Below are 19737 nucleotides of genomic sequence, written 5' to 3' on the forward strand. Positions count from 1 at the left end.
AGATATGTAAAAGGCTGCAGCAAGCCAATCTAAGGATAATGGCCAAATGGGTTGCTTGAGAGCATATTTGAGCGACTGTTCATTGCATATGGATGTTGTATACATAGGTTTTTGGAGGGTGCTTGATCTATTATTTATATGGATGGATGCCATTTGAATGAACCATACAAGGGGACTCTTTTAGGAGCCCAGGCCTATAATGGAAACAATTAATTATTCCCTGTTGCTTAATTGTTAGTAGTGAAACTCTTGATGATTGGACATGGATCTTGTACAACTTAAAGGAGATAACAAATAGTGTGGTTTTAACAATTGTGTCTGACAGACATCTATTTATAATAGGTGCAGTTAGAGCTATATTTGGTAGGGAGCGACATGCATACTATTATCAACATGTGAAGGAAAACTTTAGCAATGAATTTATGAAATTGAGTAAGGGAAAGAGAAAGGCTACAAGATTAGCAAAGGAAACAACGTTGAAGTTACTAGATGCAGTTGCTTATGTAAGATGTCTTGAGGAGTTTGATACAAGCATGGGAAACTTGATGCATTTTTCACCAAAATTGGCACAATGGGTTGAAAATCAGGATGATGTCTTCGAGCGTAAGAGATGGGACAATATCACAACTAACCTTGCGGAGTCATTCAATGTTTGGTTAGTGAAGGAGAGGAAGCACAATATTCCTATTTTGATACATGAGTACAGGGAAAATTAGCTAAGAAAATGTGTGCCTATAAGATGGCCATTTAGAACTAGAAGAATGGTATGGGACCAAGTATTAAGGCTAAGTTGATGGAGAATGTGATGCGATCTGATAGAATGGGTATACAAGACTATGGAAATGATATATTTAGAGTGATTTTTGGTAAAGGAGATTTGACTGTTGATCTTAACAACCATACTTGCTCATACAATGCATGGGACATGAATGGAATGCCTTGCTTACATGCTTGTGATGCAATTAAATCATTTCATGAAAATGTATATAAGTATGTAGACAAGTACTTGACACAAGAAGCTCAGGAAAAGATTTACAACAAGGTAATGATTGCAATTGAGACTTATGTTATTACTATACCAGACATCCTGAATTATGATGACTACAGACATACGGTGTTCCTTCAGCCACCTTTCACTACCTGGCCTCCTGAAAGGCCAAGAACTCAAAAGGTTGAATCCCAATTCTAAGACAGAAGGGTATATCACTATGCAAGATGTAGGGAGCCAAATCATACTATGAGGACCTACAAGAACTCAAATGCTCGCTAAACATGGTTATGAACATAAAACATGATTATATGTATCCTAACTAATTATTTTTTTAGAACATTAGGAGGCAGCTAATATATGGATCCACATAATCCATTAGTTTTATTAGCATGGGTTGCTTTTTGTAAATCGATAATGACATAGGTCATTTTGTGTAAAAGGGTAGAATCTTATAGGTTACTTTTTATAAAGGGATTTTATATGGTATTGGATGCCTTATGTAAAGTGGTGCATTTGTATAGGAAAGGAAAAGAATTTCAATTGGGTACTTGTCCAGAGGTTGGGCAAAGTACCAAGATGGAGTCACTTCATCCTTTGTCTACGCTATAACTGACATTATGCTTAATAAAATTACTTTATACATGTTAATTACCTTGCTTTACATGATAGGACAAAATTTAAAATGCTTGTTTAATGTTATGTTTGAATGACTTGTTTGTGACCTTACTTTGTGTGGTTTATTACCTTACAGTGTGTTGTTAACATTCTTACCATACTTGTTCTTTACAATACTGGCTTCAAAAGAGTACCAAGTGTTAGTTTTTGTATCAGAGTGACTTGTTCATGTCCTTACTTTGTATGGTTTACTACCTTACAGTTTATTGTTAATATCCTTACCATATTTGTTCTTTACAATACCGGCTTCAAAAAAGTACCAAGTGTTAGTTTGTGTATCAGAGTGACTTGTCTATGTCCTTACTTTGTGTGGTTTATTACCTTATAGTATGTTGTTAACATCTTTACTCGACTTGTTCTTTACAATACTAGCTTTAAAAGAGTAGCAACTGTTGGTCTCTGTATTAGAATAACTTGTTTGTGACCTTACTTGATTTGCTTCATTACCTTACAGTATGTTATTAATATCCTTACCATACTTGTTCTTTACAATACCTTACTCAGTGTAGTGTTCTACCTAACACTATGTTGTTAATGTATGTACATCACTTGTCCTTCACAACACTAGTTGCAAAGAGTACCAAGTGTTGGTCTAAGAATTACACTTACTTGTTCTACAGCAAAGTGCCAATGAGTATATGATGTAGAACCTTATGTGCATGAGGCATTGAAGTAGGCTTACTTACAAGCTTATCTTCTAGATTCCACTCTAGTACTAAAGTCTTGTATATATCAGCCTTCTGAAATGACAAGTCACTTGTCATTACTGTAGAACCATCCAAAGGTAAGCCTAATAGGTGGATCAAATACCTCTTAGTGATGTCAAATGACTGACCCCTGATAGTGACTTTGAGCTTCTTCCCTTTATTGAGAACTTCCATGGATCCATAGAAAGCTCTAGTTACTTTTTCACTGAAGGGTAAGTTTATTTCTAGCATACTCTTGTAAGGTGCTAGAATCTTCTTCACTGCATAGCCCTTGTCTTCCAGCTCATTTAGATTCACACACCAATACGCTCCAAACTTTTTCTCACAAATAGTTTCCTATAGTTTTTGATTCTTGCCTTTAGTCAAATCATCACAATGATAATCAGTAAAATCTAAAGAAACATCCATCACCATTTTTCCTTTCTTTTTCAATTGGCTACACACTGTAGCTTCACCAACATTCACATTATTAGACCTTATGAGATGAGCAAGAGCTTCATGAGGATTCGTGGCAGACTTATCACACCCAATAGCTTTAGGATTCTTTGAAGTAGCATCATCATTTATACCCTTATCTGATTGAATCCTGACCTTCCTATCGAATACTTGTTTTCTCTTTTGAGTAGTGGTAACTTGTTTAGATTTCTCTAACACCTCAGTTTTGTTCTCCAAAGTGCTTATACTCTTTCTATTTCTCTTCATAATGAGATCATGAGTCTCATGAAAGTCTAGTTCCTTGATCTGCAAGGCACTTCTCTGTCATTTTTACTCGAGCCATCTTCTTCAGAGAGAGGACATAGGATTAAATTCTTTAATCACATTTTTAAGGCATGCAAATAGGTATTAAGGTTAAGGTTTAAGGTCGGACGAGTGCTTATGAGATACCAAGGGAGGGAATATGGTTTTAGTAAAGACAGGGTAACTATCCAATTGACACGGCCTCAATTTCCTACCGGTAGGTTTACAACATACCAATATGAATACTAGCCTATTTGAAATGGACAGTTGAGATCAAACGATGATGATATAAAAGATGTTACTACATACCAATATATTCATATCTTACCAGTATGTATCCATAAAACACCAGTATGAATCACACATACCAGTGTAAAAAAGCCTCATGTGGAGGCCTCCTTGACACCGATATGTGTGTTTAATATTGGTATGTACATGACACACTGGTATGAGAAAGACATATCGGTGTGAAGGAGGCTCATGTGGAGGCCTCCTTCACACAGGTATGTGTGTTTCATACTGGTGTGTCAAATACATATCGATATGAAAGAGCCTCGTGTAGAGACCGAATTAGTACCAGTACGTACATGACACACTAGTATAAGTCAAACATATTGGTGGGAGTGAGGCTCATGTTGAGGCCTCCTTGACATACCAGTATGGAACACACGTACATCTACTTTGGGATGTATGTCTTTCAAAATCTTGTCACTTTTTACTTCTGTTTTCATACATTTGCATCATGATTGAATAATAAAAAAATTACATTTCTTTAGGATTCTTCAGCTTCGCCTCTTCTTAGCCTTACCCCTTACAAGGATTTTTAACACAGCCTGACATTTGCAGTTCTTCTTGTGGCTAACAAGCCACCACAACTGTGAACACCGTATTTTGTTCGGGCATTTTTTAAATTTAATAATAAATAACCAAAAAATATATAAAAATATAAAAATGAAGTCTAATCCTTTGTAGGATTATGTTTTCAAAAAAATAATAATTAATAGGGTTTAATTTTATTTTGGATAATCTTTTGTTAATTAGGATTTTGTTTCTTTTAGTTCATTAAAATAATCAAAAAATATAAAAATACAAAAATAAAATTCAATCCTTTTTAGGATTATATTTTAACAAAATAAAAAAAATCTTGTTTGGATCTTTCAAAATTTCTTTAAAATTATCCCAATCATTCAAAAATATTGGGAGTCAATTTTTAAGAGTTAAATTTTCTCTCCTCAAATCTTATTTTCATTTAAATATATGTGTGTGTATATTAATCAGAATTATTAATTAAAAAAAAAAAGAAGTAAGCTGAAACATACACATGCAAACATGGCAAGCAGAACACACGAACACAGTCAGCACACAGAGATGAAGAAATCTAAGTTTCAGACGCCGAAAGCACCAGACACCAGAGAGAAGAATCACGCAGAAAATTAGAAGGCATCCATGAGCAGAAACACAGAAGAAGCAGAAACACAAAAACACAGATTGCAGAAAAGCTTCACAAAGAAAAACACAGCTAGCAACTAGAACACATATACATACGCTTTTCAGCCAGCAGAAGGAAAAAACAGAGCTGGAGACGCAAAACTGGATATGCACACAAAACACAAGAGGAGACAGAGCAGCAAGCACACATGAAAACACAGTGGTAGAAAAGCAAAACACACAGCTACGCATGCACGGGAAAAGCGCCAGAAAAACAAAGCAAAAAAAAGCAGCAGAAAAGGAGAGAGAAGAAGTTGAGAGGGAGAGACTGAGAGTATAAAAGAGTGTTCAAACAGAGAAAGAAAGGGGGAGGACCGAAGGACGTGAAACGAGAAGCAGAGACGGAGAAGTGGCTGAGAAGAAAAGAGAGAGTAAAAGAAAGGGAGAAGAGACCGAGAGAGGAAGCTTTTCTGAGAAGAGAAAAACAAAGAAGAAGAGAAGAGAAAAAATGTGGAGAGTGGGAGACGAGAAGGAGACCAAAAGGAAACAAAGCACGAGAATGGACGTACAAAGAAGGAAAAGGAGAAGAAAGAAACGAGGAAGAGAAGCGAGAAACTAAGCGAGAAGAGCACAAAAAACAGAGAAAGCAAAGAGCAAAAGAGAAACCAGATGTGCAGGAGGAAAAAGAAGACGATGGTTTCAGCGGTGAAGGGAGTTGACCGAGAAAAAAAAAGGAGAGGACTTGTGATTTTGGCTTCAGATTTTGAGGAAGAAACAGAGGTCGAGTGAGGAAGGGAAGCTAGAAACAAACACAGCAAAAAAAAAATAGGAGGAGAAAAAAAAAGAGCATGGAGGAGCAGGTTTGAACACGTAGAAAAGTACCGGGGGGAGGAATGAGAGAGAGTGGCTATCGTGAAGTTTAAAAAGTAATAGAAGAGGAATCAGGATAGTGCATCGTCACTCATCTGCTTCCTTATACAGCCTTTGTTGAGATTATGGCTCCTGTATTTTCACGAGATGCATGGCGTTGTGTATGGCATATGATTCAGAGTGACCTGGTTCATGGATAAGGTCTTGACTTCCTTCTCAAAAAAATGCGTTGAGCCTGCATTAACACAGGTTTGGCTAAAATATTTTGCTTGGAGAATTGCTAATGCGATTATGGCTGTGATAAATTTTGTATGCATATATATTAAAAAAGAGATGAGTGAAATTTGGTTTAATTTTTTTTAATATGGGCATGTATTGAGTGATTATTTGTTCTGAATTGGTGATTAATGTATATTTAAATCCATTTAAATGCTTAAAGATGGATTAACAATCTAGTTTTTTAAAATTGTAACTTCATGATCTTACTGCTTACATTATGAGAGCTATCCAAATTTAGTGTTTGATGATATATTAGGAAATATAAGAGTATGTTCTCAAATTTTAAAACATCGGCTAAAAATTATGGGTTTAAATCACATTTTTATTTCATGTTTTCATGGATCACTATCCAACTACATATGAGACTAGATATGATCTTATACCCCTTAATGATCAAAGAATATAGTTCATTTGAATTACTAATTTCTCGGTATTTGAAAATTTATCATTAAGCTTGCTTATTAATCATGAAAATTTGTTTAAATTTGGGTATGGTTTGATCATAATATTAACATATGTGGCCTTTGATTTATTTGTCGCGTGAGATTTTAAGAATCTACGTAGACAATTAAAGTGATTTCATGCCATTTAAGTCAATAAGATTTTACATGTATGAAAATATAATTATATATATAAACGTATATAATAATATGAGTTTCAAAGGTCCATCCATTAAAATTAATTTTTTTATATATAATTTAAATTAATAAAATATTTAAGTCTAATGAGAGATTTCAAAAATCTTCGTTGAGATTTAAATTAAGTACATCATCGTGTGGGATAATAAATCCTCGTAGATGATGTGATTATTACTTTGCATATAGTAAATAAATAAATGAATTTTTGTAAATAAAATATAATATGGGTTTTATAATTTTAATTAATTAAATTAATGAATTTAGATTATAATTATATTTACCAATTATGTCTTTTGGTCATTTGAGATTTTTGAATGTCTATAGACCTCTAAAATAATTATCTTACCGTGAAAGTCAATAACTCTTCGCAGGTATAGCGATTAAGATTTCTATATTTAAAAATGCGAATTGTATAATTATGCATTAAAATATATAATATTTAATCCTTTATAGTGTGAGGATTTTGAATCTCCACAAATATTTAGGATAATCTTATTACCGTAAAAGTCAATAAGACTTTGCAGGTATGATGATTAAGAGTCTTTTTAAAAAAAAGTATATATGTATGAATGCACTAAAAAAAATAATGATATTATTAATATTGAAAAATTTAAGTAAATAAACTAAGTTGTTAAACTCTTTTATCGTGTGAGAGTTTGGATTCTCTACAGATATAAAGAATAATTGTATTACCGTATGAGCCAATAAGGCTCTGCAGGTATAGCAGTTAAATTCTCGATTATAAAATATAAAAAAATAAAACTAACAAATAATTATTAAACTCTTTTCTTTTCTTTATTCTAAAAATTTAAAAATAGAGGAAATAATTGAAATTAAATCACTTTTTGCAATTTAAAACACACATATCAAATTTTCAAAAAATTGTTTTATTTGCAAAATGGTGAATTATTTCTAATTAATTTCTCTTGAAAAAAATATTTTCACCAACAAACTTATAAGCCTTAATTACGTGAACTTTGATCCCCATCACAGGGCACGTAAGCCTCAGAGTCAGATTCTGAGTCAAGTCCTTGCCGTAAATAAATAAATATTTCTTTCTTAATTCTTATTATTTTTATATCAAACACATGAATATAAAAAGGATAATTAGAATAATTTTAAAACCATATTAATATAGCACAACAAACTTTAGGTAATCGTTCTCGCGAACGGGTGTTGTGGGGTGCCTAACACCTTCCCCACATTCAACCGACTCTCGAACCTATTCTCTGATTTCGCAGACCACCCTTATCCACCTTTCAATAGTTTTCCAAGATTTACCTCAAAATTTTGGTGGCGACTCCCATTTCTTCGGTCTTCCTTCCGAAGGCTGGAACCTCTGCTCTCGCACCGTCCACGTCACATTTCTGGGTGCGACAACAGCAATTCAACTTTAATGTTGCGGATGTCCTCATCAGGGTATGATGGACTTATATCATGTTCATCACAGGGAGAGTTGTCCCATGATTTTAGCCACTCAATAACGTAAACCCTGTAAGAAGTCCTGCATATGCAAATAGTTGTAGTCAAATTGCTTTTAAAACAGAAGTAAGAGTCAATAATAGAAAGTTACATGTCAATGTAATGCACACATCTATTTAGAGATTAACTTGTGCCCATTTAACATCGTTATCAAATTCTTCCTCATTGTGAAACAGTTGGGGTTTCACTACACATAACAATTGGTGGAAGCAATCTCATACAACTATGGTCATTTTTTTCCTTCATTTTCATATCTTATGATTTCTTCCTTCCACGAGCATGCTTGTGTGCAGTTTTTCATCCTTTACTCTATTGTATTGCCCTTCCATCCACCAATGAGTCGAGGATGTAGAATTTCATAGTCTCTGTGTCCAAAACATAACAAATCCAGTGACTTTGGAAGCATGTGGGCCCAAAGATCCACTAGCAATCTCTAATGTTGTACCCAATGTTGTCCTCTAAAATTTGTGCTTTATACTGCTCCCAATTCCACTTTCGCTTTTGGGTCACAATTTGTTTCTATGAGCATACAAGTTGTTCCAAGGATTTGATTACTATTTCAAAAACATTAGCGAGGCAAGCATAGATTACATAATGTTCTTAGTGCTTTATCATGAATTCACTATTGAATATGTGCCTTGACACTCGACCACTGTTCTCCCTTTGGTCACCCACCAACGTCCTAGTTACCATTGTCACTAACTAAATATAATAAAAAGGGAGTCAAAACAATGGCATTACGCATTGAACAACTCAAATCATGTTCAATCATAAATTTCACTTACCTTATCATTTATATAGCTCCTTCCATCAAGATAAAGTAGCTCGAACCGAGTAAGGTGGTAGTCATACATATCCATAAAGATCCTATTACATCCAACACTTATCAATTCAAATTTCAAAAAGACTTGCAGTAAGTGAAATCATTACAATGACACTTAACCCTAATGAAGATTCACCTCTTCGACTCATGCTGGCTATAAGCAATAGTACAAAGCTTGAATGCTACTTCATGTTAAGCATTCAATGATTTCCTCTTCTAGAAATTCTTAATTGTGACAGTGTCCTATACAAATGGAGACTTCCCTAATGCACTAGCTTTGTTGCCCTTTTAGATCTCCACAGTTCACCAGCAACTACATCTTTTGACTTTTGCTTTTTTTCTCTCTATCTTTCTTCATTCCCTCGACCCTTCCCATTTACAATATATACTGCCTTATCTTCTCTGTCTTCATTCCTCTCTTCACTGTTTTCTCCCTCCTCTTCTCTGTCATCATTCATTTCTTCTTTATTTTTTGCCTCTTCTGTATCCTCTTTCCCCTCTTCCTTCTTCTCTTTACCATTCATCTCTTCACTGTCTTCTCCCTCTGTTGTATCATCTTTGTCCTCTTCCTTCTTCTCTTGTTCACTTTTTCCTCCGTCATCTTGTCTACAAAATATCTCCTATTCCTCTTCCTTGTCTTCACTCTTCTCTACCTCTTGGTCATCATCTTTTTCACTCTTTTCTATCAATTCTTCATTGTCATCTTCCCTTACTTGGCCACTCTCTTTTACACTACCTTCTCCCACCTCATCTATGTCTTGAATGTCAAGACCTTTCCCTTCTACCTCTTCATCTCCCAGTTGGTCATCATTCACAACACCATTTATGGATTGTATCGTCACCAATTCATTTGCCACCAACTTCTTCATCTTCAAAACCTCACAATCAATATACCTTTCAAACCTTGAATAAAATTCTCTCAATTGATTTGGAAGCACTACACTGAATTCCAAATGTGATTGTCTTGAAGTGCTTACTTTAGAAGTAGGTTGGGCATGCAAAATCCCATGTGAACTTCTCTTTTCAATGTTGATTTTGTCATTAACTCATTTCTCTATCCACTCCTTCATTGCTTCTGCATTAGAAAATCCATCCCCTTCAACCATAGGGAATTTTTAGAGGAAAAAAAGTTGCACACAAACAATTCAAACAAGAATCCAAATAAACAACAGAAGTCAGGGGATTCACAACTAAATGCATATTAGGGAATGAAAAAGTCCTCATACATACCATTAACAAGTAGACGCAGCCACCAATGTTCCTTATGCCCTTGTGATCACCAGACTGTAACAATTGTTGGTACTTCTCTATCTCTTTACTCAGCTCATCCATCACAAGAGATGCCCAATCAAATTTGTCCCACCATTCTCTAATAAACACTAACACTTCCACTAACTTATTGCTTACTGATGGACTGCCAGTAGGACAAATCAAAGTATCAAGAGCATAAAGTACGAATAAAGCCTCAAATTCCTCCCCTGCACTGCCAAACATTCTCTTCTCCTTTATTAGATTGTAATTCCTAGGAAAGTTCTTCCTTGACTTGCTCTCTTTTTGTCCTCTCTTATGCGACACCTTAACTTGCTCTCCTTCATAGGGTAATCCCAATAAGTTATGCACATTTACAGGCTTGACTTCCATCTAAGTTTCCTTTAGAGTCAACTTCCTGGTGGGGGGTCAAAACCAAGTATGATCTTCTTGAACAAGTCAGTGGTATTCTCTTGCAAGTTATATCTAGTAAGCACCTAAAACCAATGTCATCAACCCTTTTCTTCAATGAAGCATCTGCTTTCACATATTCAACAACCTCTATGAACTTCACAAGTGAACACTGAGTGTTAAATGGTGCCAAATACTTCTTCCTCTCAGGCCTAGATGCCAAATACTTGTTCCTCCATACTTCCTTCTCCTCATTTTTTAATTTCTTCCATTCTTGTACTACCTTCGTATGATTTTGTTGAAATGTCCCCTTTACTTTTCTACTTTCATAAAACTTCCTTATATAAAGGTTCCACCTTATAATACCTTTCTCACTATTCTCTACCCTACAAAAAAGATCAAATAAAATCAAGTTCTTCACAAGATAGCACCATTTTGATATGCACAAAGTTACATCATCAGCAACCCGACTAATTAACCATTATTGTTAGGGCAATGAACAACTAGAATGGGGTTATTTACAACTCCTAATTTTTCATTATCATTCAGTCACTTGTTAATTTACACAGCAAAATTATTTATTTACTCACAGTTCATGTTCCTAGCTTGTTCATCTCCCTAACCACGCTTTCCCACAAATTGCTATTTGCCTAACGGACAACTCTACTAACGTACTTAACAACTACTATTTGTGCAATGAACAACAAGGCTTACCAAATTCAAACTTCATTGATTTACAGATGAATTATTTTTGCCAATATGAAATAGACATTTCTGTGAAACCACTATCCAAATAAAACACAATTTAACTTACATTGATATGCTTCTATCACTTTTGTAGTTCACAATGGTTCAACTTCCGTAAAGTGCTCAATGGAACCCTCTTCCTTGTCAAACCTCAACGAACAAAAACCTCAACCAAAATAACCTTGTACGACCTATTGGTCAATCCTTCAACGCAGATTCTTAGATAACAAGTTCGGTGATGGACCTTTGCTAATAAACTGTGTCAACTACCTGGCGCCTCTCCTCTACGTGCTTCAAAGCTCTCAAGTTAACGTGTGTGCATTCGAGCGTGCTTTGAAGCTATTGTCTACATGCTTCAAATTTTTTTCGCAACAGTATTAAAGGCAACTTTGTCATTTTACTTTCAAAATTAATTTCATATCACACCCTAAACGTGCAATGAAACGTCAGAAACTTTGAGGCCTTCTTTTTCATTAACTTTGATTAAGGGTCCCTTAGTGAAATTTTTCCTTAGTTAATTATCCAATATATCACAAATTGATGTGACAATAAAGAATTCTTGAGTGGTTTTGCAACCACACTTGAACAAAAATTTGTAATTTATTGATTAAGTTATATAGATGTTTATTATTTTGCATGCATGGGCCTATTGAAATACCTATGGGTAAGGGCAATGATCACCCAAGTTGAAAGCCTTAAGGTGTGCTCTGGCCTAAAATTGTATCCACGCACATGTGCATAGCGTTCAACTTGGGTGCTAGTGTTCGTAGGATGATGAGATTTGAATAATTTAGATTTTTGTCTGAATGTTCTAGATCTAAAGTTTTTATTTTTATTTTTATTTTATATTTATTAAAATAAAAAACATAAAAATTATGAAAAAAAGTATATAAATATATTCTTTATCAATTTGAACATATTTAATCTGAATAGTCTAATTTAATATTAAAAAATTTAATAATTTTTATAAATTAACTATCTAAATTTATCCTAGATAATCTAGATTTAAAATTTCTAACTTGCAATCTTTTAAAAAAAATATTTTTTAAAAAGTGCCCATTAGGAGACTATCTTTTTTTTTAATATTTTATTTATTAAAGTAAAAATTATAGAAATTTAATATTAAATTTAAACTATAGAGTACATCTAGATAATCTATTTATAAAAATTATAAAAACTTTAATATTAAATTAAACCTTTCATATTAAATCAGTATTATTCAGAACGATAATGAACATATTTATTAAAAAAAATTATACTTTTTTATTTACTTTGACAAATATATACTTTTTTATTTTCTTGGCTGATGAGATAGCGTGCAGCAACTGATGAGCACCAGCCTGAGCATAGAAGACGAACCCGTGCGCCCCCCCCCCCCCCCAAACACACACACACACACACACACACACACACACACATTCAATTTGAAATATTTTATTATTTTTATAATTGTTTTTTATATAAAGATAATGATTAAAAAACTTAATGTACAAGCAAATGTCACTAGGTTAAAGCATTACAAAACGATCAGGGAGAGAAACTGAATACATAATAAAAGAAATCTTCCTAAACCACTAGATGTTGATGTTGAAATTGATGGAGTAAATGGTTAACGTCCAAGATGATAGTGTTAAAACTATAACTTGATAATGCTGCTGGAAGAAAATGTTGGTCGTTAATACTAAATTAGATTTGATAATTCAAACTTTATAAATTAGATTTTGAAAAATATTAATAATTTAAAGTAATAAAATCTGAGTTCAAAAACAATTTATTCTATTTTTTGATTGTGCATAGGTATTTTTTTTATTGGAATCAATCTTGTTTCTAAAGCATGGTTCGATATTAAATTTATTCTATTTATGTGTAAGGTATTGAATTTTATTGTATTATACCTACTGCAATATTTTTGCTTTTTAGCAATACTTTTGAGGGGCTTGGAATTTTTTTTTTTTTGGATGAGCTTGGAAAAAATTGCATGCATATGAATGTAGGTTTTCATATTTTGCATCCCCTCTTTTTTACGTTTTGCACTCCCTTGTTTTCATATTTTAAATTTTAAATTCATTTCATGTTATTTTTTAACCTAGATCCAAAATTAAAATTTTTTAATTCAAAGCCCAGTAAATTTTAACCTACAATTTCACTATACCCATATGCAAATATTATTTTATACAAAATTATCATTTATAAAATAATTTTTTATTATTTTTTGAATTATTAATATCTAAATGAATTTGCCCTGAACCTAAGATCTTGGCTCTACTACTGTTTAAGAACATTTAAAAAATGTAACAAAAACTATAAAATTTGTTGCCCTACTTTTAGGCAACAATTTTAAACTTTTGCCTCAAATAGCATAACTACAAGTTTGTCCTACCAATTTATCCACTAAAATAGGTAACATTTAAGAATTATTATAAAATTGTCAAAAAGTCAAAATTTAAGATATATTTTCTTTCTCACCAAAGATACAAAACTTGAACTTCTTAAAAGAAATGGGTAACTTTAGTCATTCTTCTAACATGACTTTTATATATTATAAAGAAAAAGAAAATCTATATATGTGGAGATAATTTTTTTCATTAATTTTTGAATTAATTTAAATAATAAATTAAAATTGAAAAGTAAATAAATAAAAATAGTTTTTAAATGTTGTAAAAAAAAATTGAAAAGCAACATTTGTATTTTTATTGCCTACTAAAATAAGGAATAGTTTGAAAATGTTGCGGTAAAAGCACTTTTGTAGGCAATAATTTTTGTGTTGTTTATTCAAAAAATTCATTCCAACATTTAAAAACCATTAGTGAATTATTTTTAAATACTGCCAAATATTTGACGATTAAAGTAAAGATCATTAGAAATATACAAAAAGTGTTATTTCTGCCAAATATGTTGCCTAAAACTAAAACAAATGGATGTTGCAGCGGTACCTTTTTTCCTCCATGTATCTCGATTAACAATTCAGATTTTTTTAGTAGCAATATTACTAATAATAATTTAAAAATTATTAACAATATTGTACCTTAACTCAATGTAATATATAACATAAAGTAGGGAAAATATATCATTAAAGAACCAATGAGGATATTTAATATCACACAAGGATTAAAGGATTCTGAAATATCATTGTTGAACTAATGGACTGCTTTGAAAATAATTTTTTAATTAATAAGTACTTATTCATTAATTAGCAAGTAACAATTCACATTTAACAAGAAATTATTTGTTAATTGATAAGTTTAAAAATTTGAAAGAACTTTGTTATAAGAAGGGGTAAATGTAGATTATGTTTCAACAAACAGTCATTTAATAATTAACAAGCATCTGTTTGCATTTAATGAGAAACCATTAACTAATTGATAAGTTTAAGAATTTAAAAAATCTTGGTTATAGAAATGGACAAGTGTAGATAATATTTCAACAAGTAGTCCTTCATTAATTAACAAGTACTCATTCGCATTTAATAAGTAGTCATTCACTAATTAACAAGTTTAAGAATATAACAGAGCTTGGTTATGGCAAGGGATATGTGTAAGTTATATTTCAACAAGTAGCCATTCATTAATTAAGAAGTGGTTATTCATATTTAATAAGAAATTATTTACTAATTGACAAGTTAAAAAAGAAAAAGAAAAGCAGTGCTATTATAGTCTTTTTTTCATTGTAAATTATTTGTAAATCAGTCTTTTAATTCTGCAGTAATATTTTAAAATTTTTTTAATTTTTATTTGATATTAAATATCATCAGCGATCCTTGAATGATATTTTCCTATAAAGCATCTAGCTGTAGCTATTATTACTCTGTGCGTGTGTGTCTGTGTGTGTCTGTGTGTGTTTTTCATGCAATAATAAAGAATCAAGTTAGGGTGCTTTTTGAAAGGTCACTTGACCAAGCTTTTGTAATTTAATTAACGATCAGTGGTAAGTACTTGTAAGCATGGTGCTATTAACAATTGAAAGCTTTGTTTAAAATAGATTGACATGAACAAAAGTTTAAAAGTAAGATCACTTGGCTTAAAATTGCAAGTGAAGACGACAAAAGCAATTAAAGTCTCATTCTCTTTTAGTAGAAAACAAATTAAAGCAAGTAAAAGTCACATTATTTGTCGACCCAAAAATAGTCACATTATTTGGAATAATATATATCCAACCCTTTCCTCTTAATGTCCTTTTCACTTCAGTGATCTCTCCCTTTCAGAAAACTCTCTCTCTTTTACGTGCAAGTTTAGAAAATTGTTTTGACAAATTTCTTAACCTACTATATGTGCTTTAATTATCGATCAATTAATATTAAACGTTTGAGCAATTACAAGACGTATGTTACTTTAAAAAGCATGTTTGCATTGATAGGACACACGCATATATAATCCAGAAAAACTTTATCATGGGAGAAGTTCAATAAAAACTCCTTGACTATATTTAATTACATTCAAAACTCTTAAATATTTGAAATCTCATTGCAGTCTAGTGATACTGATTTGATGTTAAATTTTTGAGGGAAATGATAAAATTGTCTTTTTCTTTAAATTAATATTAGAATTTTCCTACTTCGCCTATTAATTTACTTACCAAATCTTATTAATTGTCCTATTTCATTTGTTTATTTCTTTATAATGAAATCAAGTGGAAGTCTGATAATGGACAAGTGAAGTAATAATTAACAATAGTCCATAAGTAAATGAATAACATATAATATAGAAATCAACAAGTTATTTTAAGATAATTTAAACACCTAAAATAAAAATAAGTTAAGTAGGGCAATTAATAACATTTTATAAGTAAATGAACAAGTGAAGTATGCCAATTAACAAGTGAAGTATGAAAGTTTTGATATTAATTTAAAAGATGGGTAATTTTATCATTTCTTTTAAAAATTTAATATCAAATCAGTATTTTTGGATTGCAGTGAAATTTAAAAAATTTAAGGACTTTGAAAATAAATAAGTTTGGTCAAAGGTCCTTCATTAAAATTATCCCTTTATTATTCATATGTGATGAACAGTTCAGTTTGTTTTTAGATGTTATGTAAACACAGGCCTCATTATCTAATTTTAGTTAAAAAAATAAAAAATCAGAAAATTTATAATTTTTCAGAGAATTTTCACATGATTTTTATAATAAAAAATGAAATGTGGGCGTATATTTGTGTATATAATGTAATTTGATATTGATATACTAAATAAAAATGAAAGATTTTAAAAACATAAAAAAATAAAACAATCATTTTTACTGTGCAACTCTGTGAGAGGGAGGTTATGAGTGATATATCCAATGTGATAAAATGGGCGAGTGTGTGTGTGTGTGTGTGATCCTCTTACGAAAAATTTAGAAGTCGCGTTTCTTTATACGTAAGTGTGGAAATATGTGTTTGCATTTTTTTTTTAATATAAGAACATTAAAAAAAATGGGTAATGAAATATTCAATTCATATTAGAGTAAATAATGTTCCTATATCCTAATGTTATGTTTGGATAAACATGGATTTGGATTTGGATTTAGATTTAAATTTGAGCCAACTCCATTGTTTGGATAATTAAAAATATATGATTTGAATTTGACCTAAATCCAAATCTAAATTCTTCCTTAATTACTTTGTAATTTAAAATTTTTTCTAAACCCCTATTATTTCAAATCTTAATCCAAGCTCTTTTGTAATTTGATCCAAATACATGAAAGCTTGATTGACCTGCCAACGATAATTGGACCAAACTATCAAAGTTGACGGAAACAAGCTTCCACTATTGATTGGGATCGAACCAATGGTGACGATGAGGACAGGACGGCCAACTTCTATTGGGACCAAATCGACGGTGATGATAGGAATAGGATGGCTGACTTCCATCAGGACCAAACTGACACCAACAATGGGGACCGGATGGTCAACTTTCAATGGGACTAGTCTAACAGTGACTACGGGGACCAAACAGCAGACTTTCACTGGGATCGGACCAACGAAAACTAAACAATCAATTTCCACTAGGGATCGGACGGCTGACTTCCACCATGATTGTAGCTGTTAGTTCACTCTTGGTAGAAGTTGACTATCCGGTCCTCGTGATCAATGTCAGTCTAATCCTGGTAGTGTTAGCCGGTCTAGTGCTTGCCGTCGCCATCATCCGATCCCTATGAAAGTTAGCCGTCCAATCCCCGCTGTGGTCATCGGTCCAGTCTTAGAGGAAGTTGGTCGACCAGTGCCTATCGTTGCCGTCAATCCGATTCGGGTAGAAGTCGGCCGTTCTGTCATCATCATTGCGACAGTCCAATCTCGGTGGAAGTCAGAGGTCCCATTCCGGTCATCATTGGTGCCACAATCTTAGTCGACTTTGTTTATCTAATCCTGTTACAAGTTGGCCATTCAAATTGTTGAGTTTGACTAATTTTTTAATTTTTTTTAAATTCAAATATAGAATTTGAAATTTAAAATCTTACTTTAAATCCAAACAAAGAATTTTAATATTGTAATTTAAAATTTTTTATATCATCCAAATAAAAAATTTAAAATTTATGAATTTTAAATGTAATATTTTAAATATAAGATTTTAAATCTAAATTTCTAACTTAAATTACCTATCCAAATATAATCTAAAGATGGATTGAAAAAACCAACGTTTGTATTTGATTTCCTCAAAAAAGAAGTTGATTCCAAAACTGAAGAGAGCAAAGTCCCACATCAAAATGGGGACGGCATAGGTTAGGACACTTTTTTTTTTTAATTACTCACACGCCCCACACTCTTCCCATAAGGAAGGCACCACACAAACTTCAATAGAGACAATAATTTGAGCCAAGTCTCAATGGCAGTTTCAACAAGTTAGAAAAATCTTAGGATTAGGTGAGAGAGTTTAAAATATTTTGTTTACTTTGAGCTTTTGGACCGTTTGAATAAATTTAAACAAATTTGAATCAAGCTCAAACTCAAATACTAGAATTTAATTTTTTATTATTAACAAAATAATATAAAAATAGAAAATATTACTTTTTTAAAATAAAAATTGAAATTAAATTAAATAAAATAAAATAATATTTAACAATTCAAGTATTCAAACTAGCCTAAATAAATCCCAAAGCTTAAAAGATTATGGTAGAATTTGATTATATGAGTTTTTTCTATATGATAGAAATTAGGATATTTCAAATCTAACTTGAATGAGAATGCTTTGCTTGAATTACTATCTCCATCCTTTACCTATTTACATGAACTTTAGCTGGCTTGAACTCACAACCTTTCCCATTTGGCCATTCACATGCGCTTCGGTACCACTAGGTCAATAGTGCTTTTGGCAAGGGTAGGACACTTTAAAAAGGAGGCGAGATGAAGAGGCCTAAGGGGCTGCATGGGGCTGAGTTATTATGAACCAAAATTATAACTCTTACCCTCATCCTCATATTATAATTTTTTTAATCAATGTCCTTTTTCAATTTTTTTTTAAATAGTCTGATTTAGTTACGTGTAGTTAGTTGTTGGTTGATTTTCGCATAGTCCAATTTCTTTGGGTTATACTATATTAAAAGGATTCAATTGACTAAATCATTAGTCTAGTTTGATTTTTAAAATTTTATTTTTGAGGGTTTAATTTGAGATCATTCTATACTAATGGTAAATTTTTTTAACAAATAACTTTATTAGATCCATACATCGCAATACATGAATGATTTATAATTAAGCTTTTAAAATTTAACATGAACACTAAAAATAAAACTTGTTAATTTATTTACAAAGTTGCAAGAGATCAACTCTTCACCTTTGGCTGTAAATTTACAATTAACAATAGAAATATTTGTGATTAAAATTTTAAAATTTGATAACATAGCATTTACTTAATTACATGGGGTATGCCCTTTATTTTCAGCACTCTAAAAAAATCTTTAGTAAAGTAAATACATTTGAAAAGGTGGGTTAAATAGCAATTTAACTCTTAAACAAGATATTCAAGAGCATATCCCAAACTTATTTTTTATGCAATGTTTCTTCTCAACTTTTGAAAATAATACAATTAACTCTTATCATTAATAAAAGTTAACTTTGATCATTAGTTAATAAAAAAATAGCAAAAAAAAAAGACCATGAAGATTTTCTTGGTCCTTTTCTTTAATTTTCTTGGGTCCATGTTTATAATTTTTGGGTTCTTTTTTATTATTTTCTTTATCTTTTTTTATTATTTATGATCAACTAATGGTCAAAATTAACTTTTATTAACAGTATGGACTACATTATATTGTTTTCAAAAATTAAAGGAAAACATTATACAAAAATTGAGTTTAAGTTTCCAAATGCCAGTGATGAAGCCAAATTGTGGTGAGGGTCGACAAATACACCTTCTCACTTTAGGAAAAAAAAAAATTACATGCAGGATATGTAAATTTTACAACTTTGCACCCTTATTTTTGATATTTTGCACCCTTTGAATTAAATAAAAAATATTTAATCTCAAAAGATTATTAAATATGTAATATTTTAATGATCAAGATAATATATGAATAGTATATTTACATAAAAGATCATACTAAAATGTTCAATATAATTTTCTAAATAGAAAAATGATGATCAATTTACCTATGTTATTATAATTTTAGTCCTAGTATAATTATTATTTTAAAAAAATTATTAATTTTTTAATTTTAAAATTATATTATCTTTTACCTTTGATTCTGGGTCCTAGTTCTGTCACTACTAGATCATAAACTAATGGATCTATA

At 31.5% G+C, this 19737-nt stretch overlaps 1 protein-coding gene across 1 annotated transcript; it reads left to right on the forward strand.

Moving 5' to 3' along the window:
* The first annotated feature begins 766 nt into the window (after positions 1-766).
* LOC129317518 (uncharacterized) lies at positions 767-1189 on the forward strand. Its single transcript, XM_054961831.1, has one exon. The coding sequence runs from the start codon at positions 767-769 to the stop codon at positions 1187-1189; it is 423 nt and encodes a 140-aa protein (XP_054817806.1).
* Positions 1190-19737: the final 18548 nt, after the last annotated feature.

Source organism: Prosopis cineraria, unplaced genomic scaffold (genome assembly GCF_029017545.1).
Source record: "Prosopis cineraria cultivar Desert tree isolate PC_DT_omini unplaced genomic scaffold, ASM2901754v1 PC8, whole genome shotgun sequence".
Taxonomy (NCBI): Eukaryota; Viridiplantae; Streptophyta; class Magnoliopsida; order Fabales; family Fabaceae; genus Prosopis; species Prosopis cineraria.

Bases quoted from the DNA above. Each gene is read 5' to 3' on its own strand.
- LOC129317518 (XM_054961831.1), top strand. From the start codon at position 767: ATGGGACCAAGTATTAAGGCTAAGTTGATGGAGAATGTGATGCGATCT.